The sequence below is a fragment of the Cajanus cajan genome, chromosome 1, assembly GCF_000230855.2.
Source record: "Cajanus cajan strain Asha chromosome 1, NIPB_CcT2T_4, whole genome shotgun sequence".
In the NCBI taxonomy this organism is placed as follows: Eukaryota; Viridiplantae; Streptophyta; class Magnoliopsida; order Fabales; family Fabaceae; genus Cajanus; species Cajanus cajan.
The window spans coordinates 16,603,331-16,614,283 of record NC_138517.1 but is presented as its reverse complement, the minus strand read 5'-3'; the positions used below and the strand labels follow the sequence as shown (position 1 = coordinate 16,614,283).

The 10,953-nt window shown below is 36.5% G+C and overlaps 1 protein-coding gene across 10 annotated transcripts; it reads right to left on the bottom strand.

The window, feature by feature from the left end:
• Nucleotides 1-200: 200 nt before the first annotated feature.
• On the bottom strand, nucleotides 201-9,193 carry LOC109789098 (SPX domain-containing membrane protein At4g22990). 10 transcript variants are annotated; one of them, XM_020347963.3, is made up of 12 exons: nucleotides 8,993-9,191; nucleotides 8,777-8,899; nucleotides 8,163-8,252; nucleotides 7,927-8,047; nucleotides 7,109-7,420; nucleotides 6,886-6,990; nucleotides 6,287-6,741; nucleotides 5,650-5,951; nucleotides 4,230-4,405; nucleotides 2,085-2,275; nucleotides 1,702-1,835; nucleotides 201-752 (listed from the first exon to the last, which is right to left on the bottom strand). In XM_020347963.3, the coding sequence occupies exons 3-12, from the start codon at nucleotides 8,213-8,215 to the stop codon at nucleotides 514-516; spliced, it is 2,088 nt and encodes a 695-aa protein (XP_020203552.2). In that variant the 5' UTR covers nucleotides 8,216-8,252; nucleotides 8,777-8,899; nucleotides 8,993-9,191; the 3' UTR covers nucleotides 201-513. The 10 variants fall into 10 exon arrangements, with proteins under 10 accessions (XP_020203552.2, XP_082932009.1, XP_020203553.2 ...); XM_083075883.1 differs by having other exon boundaries at nucleotides 8,163-8,236; XM_020347964.3 differs by having other exon boundaries at nucleotides 8,819-8,899.
• Nucleotides 9,194-10,953: the final 1,760 nt, after the last annotated feature.

Here is a 10,953-nt window from a genome sequence, read left to right as displayed (position 1 = left end):
CGCACACAAGAAATTTATAAATTTTTCAATGCCAAGCCTCTAAGATTAAGCTTAATCCATTTATATAATCAAGTATAAATCCAAACTTAATTTTTTTCTAAATAAATTAACTTGATATACTATTTAATATACCAAATGATTCGATTTATTTACATCCCTGGTTCACCATATACCAGAGTGAAAATAAAAGGCACGCACGATAAGGACAATAAATAAGCATTTCATTTGGTTCAGAGATCTATCTATTATAAATAGACAGCTAAGTAACTCATCTCTACAGCAAAATGAAAATGACAATAGAGGAATCCATTCTAACAAGAAATGCACATTTGAACAAACAACCTATATAAATGAGCCTAGCTACATTTTCAACTTTATGGAGCCATTGAAGACTTGATTGATAAAAAAATATTGAATGTGGGAAAGAATGCAGGACCAAGTGGTGAGGAGATTGAGGTCGTGTTGAAGAGCATTCTTCTCCTTCCATCTCAATCTCAGTCTCAGGGACAGAAATCAATATAAAGAATTGTAGGTAAAGCAGGTTGCTATGATGGAGGATATGCAGATAAAGAGTGAAGGAAGGAGTGTCACATTGAGGAACATACTCTGACGAACGTAGCCAGCAAGGGTAATTGTTGCATCAGCAACCACCCTTGCAAGTGTTCCAGCCTCTGTAGACAGAAGTCCACCATTATAGGTTCCCCGAGAGAGCCTCGATGACATTACTCGCGAAAGCAGTGACAAGTTGACACCTGGAATGGATGGTAGAAAGTGGAATGTTATATAAATCAATTACATTGTGCAGGAGAACAAAAACAAAAAAAACAAACTACATCAGCAGCAACCAAAACCCTTTTGATATTTGTGATTTTGTGTCAGCAAGGAAGCTACAATATTGTGTCCTTATGAGGTATAATGACTAAATGACCATCTGATCATGGATTATGCAGTTATGATTAAGCCATTATGTATTCTCATGAAGCTTGATATAGTTCGACAGATGCAGAAGCAGTGCAAATGAGCCTTACAAAACCTAAGTTATTTCATGATCCTTGATGAAATGTCTCGTCATTTAATTTTTAAAACAGAAAGGTGAATCCATCAAAATACATGTGATATAATCATTTTCCTGGCCTTTGCATTTGTCCTAGGATATGAAAGAGGAGGTTTTATGGAGATGGCAAATAAATTTACATGTTCAATTTATGTTTTCTATGTCTTCTCCTGTTGTAAACGGGTTTATGGTACCCCTTGTACCAGATTAATAAATTTCTTTTGCTGTTCAAAAAAAAATTGAAGGCTCAAAGAAAGGAAAAGAATAAAGAGCGAAACAGGAAATACGGGGGATAGTCTGATGTTCAAAATATGTAATTCAAAAATCACATTCAGATAATTACTATCAAATAACATGAATAACATTCAGGAATTTAATAGAACAAAGATAATGTGTGAAAAATAAGCACGTGTTGGTTATTGCCCCGATAATACTGCTCTTGGTGCTAATAACTAATGAATTATGTTTTTTCAGTTTTTATTATTAAAATTTCATGCTTTCACAAAATGGGACAACACATCATAGCCTAACTTCATTATGGTCATTATTCCTAACAATGTAGGACATCTCAAGACATGGCTTCCTTTGCACCTTTACTGTACAATCCTGTCCAGAATAAAAAATAATGAAGCAAAATAAGATCTTACCTTCAAGTACTTCTGCAGAAACAAACAAAAGAAGACCCGAACAGATGTACTGTGGCTCAGAATATGGAATGATCAGTTGGAAACTCAATAGAACGCCTATGAGAACCATAATTTCTGATACCAACAGAATTTGCCTGAAACAGATTAAAAATAAGTAATCTCGCGCACATGGAAAATATTTCAACAACGTTAAGGCTATAGCTGGTTATTGAAAAAGACTGAGAGTGAGGATCTAAATCTTTATAGGCTTTTTTTTTCCTTCACATTTTATTAAATATCAACATGCATTATATATGATCCTGTATCTTTCAGAAAATCCAGCTACAGCATTAATCTGATTTCAGATGACAATCAAATGAAGTATCGGTTTTATAAAACATTACCTGTCCTGGAACATGTTGCTTATATAGCTTCCAACAACAATGTTCACAGGAAGAACTGTCAAGCCAAGACAAGCAAGAAAAACTGCAACTGTGCTTGTTGTCCAGTTGAAGTAGTATGTTGTAATGACACTAGATTCTGATAGCAAAATCTCCATTGCATATTTGAGCATGAAATATATCAATAATTGAACCTGGAGATGTTACACAAATTTGGTCAGGTAAATCGTTTAACTTAATATCATATCAGCAAAACATCACAAGAGATCTTAAATTATCCAAAATGCTACTTAATAAGCTGAATGAGAAGGCATCCATCATCTCACGAAATATTTGATGTTGATGTTCAAATCGTCTCATATGAAATGAGATGAGAAAATGTACATTCTACAAAATTAGCTCCACTTTTATGTGGCAATTCAAACATGCTAAAGTCATAGGTATCTCCTAATTATAGTATCATAGGCTCAGGTATGTAACTATTTTACTTATATAGTTCAGTGCAGCAAAAAGCCATGATACATCCCAAGCAGTTAACAAATGGGAATCATGTAAATAAAAAGTAAAAGCAGTAATCAACTCTATTGGATGTATCTTTATTGTATGCTGGAGAGAGACTAGTAATCACCTCAAAATCATCTCATACCCAAGTCTCTTCAGTTTGTTATGTTCACATTTGATCTTATATGAAAACTAGAGATGCCTGTTACCTATTTAAGCCCCTTGACCTTATTCATAGATCAACTACCTTGAAAGCCCAAATTCATTAACCAATGGGAATCCTCATCAAATGTGGAGCTTATTAGTTCATATGACCTTGGGTGTCATCTTTACATCTTGCCTTTTTGTTTGTGCAAACTAGATTAACTTGAGTAACGAACTAGCATTTTGCTAACATTATTGTGTAACTTTATAATTAAAATTAAATTACTAAGTAGGTCTGTGAACTATTTGAGAATTTTCAAATAGGTCCTTAAACTAATTTTTTTTAATCAAGTCCTTGATCATGTAACTTTTTTAGTTGTCTTTAAAACCATCACAAATTTTCATTTTCTGGTAGTTTCAAGCCACCAAAATCTAACTCTAAGGACCTACTTTTTAGTTTAGGATCCTATTTGAAATTTTCCAAAAAAGTTCAGGAACCAACTTGGTAATATAGCCTATAATTAATTAATAAATCATATAAAGGCTATAGATCAAGGCAAATCAGACGTCTGGGACTGAGTGTAAAAACACACTAATGAAACTATCATAACATTTTACAAATTTATAATATAGAATAATAGAATAGCATTGATTTAGCGTGTCTAGGAAGACTAAAATTATGGGAAATAAATACTCTTTTTTTCAAAAGTTCTCTTGGTAAATTTCCTAGAAAAGGTAATTAGTTCTGTAAAATAAGCTAATCTAAGCATGCACCGAGTGCATTAACCACTAGGTACCTGTGAAATGTAGTAACATGTTCACGGTTATTTACTTGTAAAATTATTCTATTCCAAACTTCAAAAGTGGATCAGCTCTCTCAGCTGCAAGTGGCACATGTGAGTAGTATAAGTAAAATGCAGTTAGCAGTTTAATTCCTTTAATTTGTCATTTATCATGTCTTTTACAAATAAAAAGTCTTTCAGTTAGAGCCCAGAACGATTCATGGAACTCGGGGCCTAGGGTTGGAGAGTTTATGTGTGGAGGAATGAGGGAAAAATGGGTGACAGTAGTGAGCTGGCAGAAAGAGAAATGGGAGGAGGGAATCAGTTACTGATGGTCAGGAAAACAAACAGCTTACAGGCAGGAGAGAGGGGCATCTTTTGGGAATCATTTAGCTTGTTGTTATGAATGCAGAGCTTCTGCTCACTGTAGAAGCTATGCTATGTGGCAGTAGTGTGCTAGTGGTAGTGCTACTGTAATTTTTAGCATTCTAATAATTTGAATGTCATTCCCTTTCATTTATTCTGCTATATTTGTCATTGTGGGTTTTAATTTTGCATATCTTTCACACTCATACAGGAACATACATGTGTCACTTTCACATCAACAAATTAGTTTTCCATCTGAACATTAACAATAACTTAAGCATATACATCGAATGAAATCAGCTTTTTATTGATAGAGATCCAATATAATAGCAGTGACAGGAAGTTGCTCACAAACCTTTACAGAAGGTGTAAGGAGCCCATATGCTGCAACAATTGAGTTGACTGGCTGGCGAGATTCCTCCGGAGCTTCTTCGCTATCATCACCATCTTGGTCAGCATCTTCATCCACCTTATTCTCTGAACTAATCAGCAATGGCTGTTTTAGGCCTTCTTCAAGTGCTTTGTTTGCTTCTGACAGTGGAAAAAGTGGGTCATTTTCTATTTTACTTGTACTGAGGCTCATCAGAATGATAAAACTCATATGAAAAGAAAATACATGTAACTATAACATAAAGTACTCATGCAATCATAGATGATTTTATTAAATATGATGAGATTGATAGACAGGACATTAAAACCAGAAATATTACCCATGTTAGTCCATTATTTGCACAGAATTATATTTTGGTAGCAGGGGCACCTATTGGCTAGATATAGCATTCCAAAGAAAGATGCTAATGGTTAACGCCATTTTAAGATTTTAAGGCTAATTTCCTCAAATTGACTTGCTTAGTAGTTGGATTTGTATCATCGAAAGACAACAAAATACATAGCAATTTAGCATTACATGTATCAGAACCAAAGTGGCACCAGTCAAAATTCACAACAAATACCAATCAAGACTCAACAAAATAAGGGTAAAATTTACAAAGCTCCACTAAGCTAAAGATGATACATACCAACATAAACATTTTATTGAGGCTCTCAATTAATACTCGAGTGTAATATGACGTAGCTAGGATATGTAGAGGTCATTGATTCATCCACAACCATTTCCAATAGAATTTAAAAAATAAAACTCAATAGAATTGATTAGGAGAGAACAATGATTTATAAGTGATAATAGTATCGACATGATGACCACCATTTTCAACAATGGAAACCCGTACTTCATAATTTTTAAAATTCTAAGTCCCAACAAATTAACCATTCAAGTGAATCAGGAATAAATGTATTAGAAAGAACGAAGGAGTAGCACCCATTGAAACAGAATCTCACCTTAAAGATGGATTGAGCAGGTGAATAGAAAACCAGTAAGCAAAGTTAATCAGACAGAAAATAGCCCAATAAATAGGTGGTGTAGGAAAACCAGTGAAAAATAAATGAGAGACCATTAAAAAGGACAAAGATCTAAGTTTTTGACATGAGACAATGGTATCATTTGGTCCATGCAGCCATCACACTTTTGTTGCTAAAAGTCCCAATAACCAAACTCTTTTGTGTAGCAACTTTTTCCCCTCACTTTTTCTGAGCAAGATTACAATCTATTATGACTATGGACTACTTTCAATTATTTTTAAGATTCTCAAAATAAACCAATAATCATGTGATAAATGGACTTGTGATTTTAAGAAAATTTGAGCCAAAAACTTAAGGAATAAAATACTAAAGATTTGAACAATACGTAACAAGTTGATGCAATATAAGTTCAGTACCATCATTTGACTGAGGTGGTGTATGAACATCTTCAGCTTCGTGAGAAGGTTCCTTAAAACCGATTGACAACCATATCAGATATATCAGCCAAGCAACAGCCATAACCCACCCAGGCAAGGTATTCTGATTAAATGTAAACTTGTAAATCTGAAAATTAGTTTGCAGTATGCCAGCTAATGCAGGACCACAAGCCATTCCTAGAGCACTGGCACTAACAAAACCTGCTGATGCTTGCATGCGGATTTTTAACGGCACACAATCACTGATATAACGCCGATTAACTGCTCTGGCAGAACCAAATCTGCAATAATAGTCAAGTATTTGTCAGCCATAAAAAGACTTAATGTGGCTAGTACCTCACAATATTCTTGGCATGATGGTAATCAGTGTATATACTTTTCTACCCAAACATAGAACATAATTTGTGCATATCATGAACATAATGGTATGCTAAGATCCTATTTTAAAATCTATTTTATATCCTCTTTTAATTCCAATTAGAATTAGCTTTTACATGGAGTCAATTTACAAGGTGTCTTACTCTGGATTACTGAAAATTGTAATATGCCTAGTGGTGAGTGAGAGATTTAATCAAGTAATGAAAGGAGGAAGGCTAAGAAATGAAAGATTGCTTACCCACATAAAAGGCGACCAATTAGGAGAATCCATATTGAACTAAGATCATATGCCAATGCATACAAGACATTTCCAAGAAAAAGTACTATGCTACTGAATACAAGAGGCCTAAAGTATGATTTGTTTGACCATGCACTAAAATACACCGATGAAAACACTTGTGCAACAGCCATTGCCCCAATAACAATCCCACAAACTGTTGGCGCGGCCCCAAGGCTCATAGAGTAATCATCTGCTGTAGGAACAATAATATATGTATTGACCATATATAAAAATGTATTTGCCAAGTTCAGGAGAAGAGACATAAAATGGTATTGCTTATCAGCAACATGTTCCTCAGTAGGGCTAGGCAGCTCTTCTTGCATGATGAGTGCATGTTGCCCCAGAAAGTTAAGGAAGTTTGTTGAGTTGGTTAACCTATCAACAGCTGCATTTATTGAATCAACAACTGGATCCTGCATATAATATCAAGTATATATGATGAAAAATCCCCACCAAACTTGTGCTGCTCCCTAACAGCAGCATGCCTGAGAACATTAAGAAAGAAGATAACAAAACAAAGTAAGTGTATGGTGGAGCAAAGTAAATATAAAAGAGACCTGGAGGGGAAGGGTAGGCTGATCATAAATTGATAAGTAGCTCCCTTGACGGTCCTGAAGTTCATGAAGATTGCGAGATAAGGCTCCCACAACTGCTCCTAATCCCTGCAATTTCCATATCAGTCAGTCAGTCAATATTTATTCTTTAAAATTATATGCATGGGGGAGTTCATCTGTTCTGTGTTTAATTCTGTAAAATTCATGCTTGCACTAATCATATTACCACATGCTTGAACACTTGTTGCAGCTGGGAGTAAGGATGATTTGCACGAGTTTTGACATAGTAATCCGTGAATCTATAGCCAAAGCGTTTATCAAACTTTTTTAATATCTTACGCAAACCAACAGCATTGATCTCCACAAAAAAGAGAAGCTTTAATAGATCTTGTCCCAATGCTCTATAAGCCTCTCGTAATTCAACTATTTTGTTTATTTCAGGCTCCTCCTGAACAGCATCGCGCTGCTCTCCAAGCTTTGCTATCCGGCTTGCCAAGAGCCCTTGTTGCTCCAACAGGAATAGGACAATCTTCTCTATCTGAATTGCAACAATTGGGGAATGAATCAAATGGTTGAAACAACGTGTAAACACATAATATTCTGATAAGGACTTAGACCACCCAAGCCCACAGAGACCCACTATTTGGATTTTTAATTCTAGGAAAAATAGTTGTTAATTTTAATAAGTGTATTTAATAACTGTAATGTCAGAACTCAGAGTTACGTATTTTCGATTTTATGGATGTGGCAGTGTTAGGAGACAGTTATGGGTGATATTTTACTGTTTTTTTGACAGAGAAAGTCTCTGTAGGAGTTTCTGAACTCTGGGACTGGGACAGAAAGAAATTGCTGTAGTTTTTGTAATTTGGTGTTGATTTAGCCTATTTTCATCTATTACAATTGATGTTCTATCAGATTCCCACCAACATACAACAAAAACACTGTTTGATAACAGTTATGGTTCATTCCACTCAGATTATCACATTCATTCATACCCTTAAGTACAACCCCCAATCAAAATTGAGAATACAACAAAAGACAAACCTGATTATCCAGCATTCGTGAGAAATCCTTGAGCACATGTCGTCGATCTAGTGTTCCAAGTTCAATTTGTTGCGCATACTGCCTGACTCGTTTCTTCATGAGTTTGTAGTTTATGTAATATCTATAACAAAAAAAAAAAAATCAAACTTATGAACCTAAAGCACCATCATTAACACGGGACTAATATTCTACTCGGTAGTTTATAACCCCCAACTCGAGCAAACACCCGTACATACCCTTGCCATTCTTGAATTTGTCTGTCTTTCAACTTCTTCCCAAAGGCAACCATCTCTTTCAGCAACACGAAAGGCTGTGCTCAATGAAAACTAAATCAATCAACCATTAAAAGAGGGTCAAACTCACATCACAACATCCAAAGTTTCCAAACCAAAACCATGAAAATCTAAAGAAGTTCAGGTCACAAAGACCGACTATAATCAAGCACAACACAACATGATCTTAATCCAACATCCAACATAATGAAGTAACCTTTTCTTTTTCTGGTTACAACAACGCTAAAAGGAATGGAGAGAGAGTCTATCCCATTTCAAGGCCCAAAGCACGTCACACACACCATCATCAAAGGCAAAAAAATATATAACGCCACTTAAAAATAACGATTCGGAATTGCTGACAAATCATAATTAAGCCTTACAACATGCGAATCTTCACACCCACTTCGATATTCATACCTCAACAACATTTTACTTCAATGAATACACAACCATTGCCGAACAAACACACCAAAATACCCACCCGTACTAGGAAATTTTTTTTTAAAAAAGATAGAAAATTTCGTATAAAAATACTTCAAAATATTGAAAAATAAGATTGAATCGAACAGCCATACCGTGGGGTACAGTTGTTTGAAGCTCGGGATCAGAAAACCAACCTGTGTTTGGTTTTGTCGTTTTTTATTTCTTCTTTCCGCTTTTATTTTGTGGTGGATTCTTAGCAGCCAACAAACGGAGCACTAACAACAATCAGAATTATATCATCGACAACGATGGCATGGGATGCCGATAATAGTTAAATAATAAAAACGGAGAGGGGAAATGAGAGTTACCAAAGCAAATTTCGTAATTTATTTGAATCAATCATTCAGATGAAGATTTTCACACAAAAATTAAAAAAAAAATTAAAATAAAATATATCAAATCATTGGGGGTGAAGAAGTTATTTAAAAAGAAGAAAGAAAATGATTGGGAGGTAAAGAAAAAACTCAAAAAAGCTAAAGTGGGTTAGAGAAGAGAGAATAAAAGATCGGTGCATTGGCCGCCATATGTGAGGGGTGGTTAGTATATATGTAGTCGACACATACACGTTTTTTTTATCGGTAAAAAACAATTGGAATTTTTTTTTTGGTGCACTGGAAAATTAAAAGAGACTATAAACGAAGGAAGGAACGTCCTCTAGCATCATCACGTAGAGCTTCACATAACGAATGAGGAGGAGAGCCAAAGACAACAAAAGGCCTATCAAGAGACCCCCCCATCTTTGCCAAGATATCTGCACAAGCATTCCCCTGACGCAGAATATGAGAAAGTGCTACCCTCCAATCACGCCTTAGCAATTCACGTATCTGCTGAATAACCACCCCAAAGTTGTGAAATTTGGGAACATGTGCCATAGACACCAGCCTAAAGGCTTCCAAAGAATCTGTTTCACATTGCACCTCTCTAAAACCAGCATCCCACGCAAGCAACAATCCATGTTTCAATCCCAATAACTCGGCCAGCAGCACTGATGTGGTTTGATGCCGCCCAGAAAACCCCGTCTTCCAAGTCCCTTCGTGGTCCCGAATAACTCCTCCAAAGCCCACGCAGAGATCCCCACTCTTATAACTACCATCTACGTTGACTTTCACCATTGGGGGAGTTGGCTTACACCATGTGACTTCCTGCACCTCATGAGAATGCACTTGCTCGCCTGCGAAAGCATTGTTCCAATCACACAGTGTGGAGTTAATCTTATAACGGACCTGCTCCATATTCCACTCTTCTCCTCCTAACACGTCCATATTACGCCACCGCCATGTCCACCACATAACAGCCAAGAACTTGCTACATTGATCGCTATTCACCCCCCTTTGAATCCAAGTTCTCACTTCATGATTGAAGAAGTTTATATTTGAGAAGCCAAACTGTAGCCAAAGCGCTTTACTGTACTTGCAGTCCCGCATGCAATGTAAAACCGATTCAGTATCCTCGCCACATCTAACACAAAGGGGGGATAGAGCCAAGCCACGGTTGAACCTGAACAAATTAGTAGGCACTGCCACATGAAGCATCAACCAAATTATGACTTTCACCTTCTCAGGGCACTTAATCTTCCAAATCCACAGCCACTCACCTTCAGCAGGCAAAGGACGGTTTTTGTTACACAACCACTTATAACCACTCGCTGCGGAGTATTCCCCATCCGTTCTAGCTGTCCAACTCCAAACATCTGGAACATTGCCAAAGCCCATTATATCAACCTGGTTTAGCATGTCCTTGATGTTATCTGGTACCAAGGTGTACAGGATATTCCAATCCCACGACCCATCTTTCCACACGTCATTGATCTTCCTTTCAGTATCAGAAATATGCACATAAGGCACATGGTTACAAAGACGATCCATAGCGGACCATGAGTCAAACCAAAAGGACGAGTTACCATCTCCAAACCGAATCTTAAACCCATCCCTAATTTCATGTGTAGCCCGAACAATCCCTCTCATAATATTAGACATAGAGCCCGTGCTGGTTAAAGACAAAATACATCTCCCCCTTAGATACTTGTGTTCCAATATTTCCCGCCAAAGAGAAGGTTTACCAACAAGTAGCCCCCAAACAAGCTTCCCAAGTAGAGAGATATTGGCCATCCTGGTATCACGAATTCCAAGCCCCCCATACCTCCTTGGCGTTATTACTTTCTTCCAACTCACAAGGTTCAAGCTTCTAGTAGCACCCTCCTTCCCCCAAATGAAATTCCTGGACACCTTGTCAATGTCATTACAAATGGTTTGCGGTAACCACAAAGTTT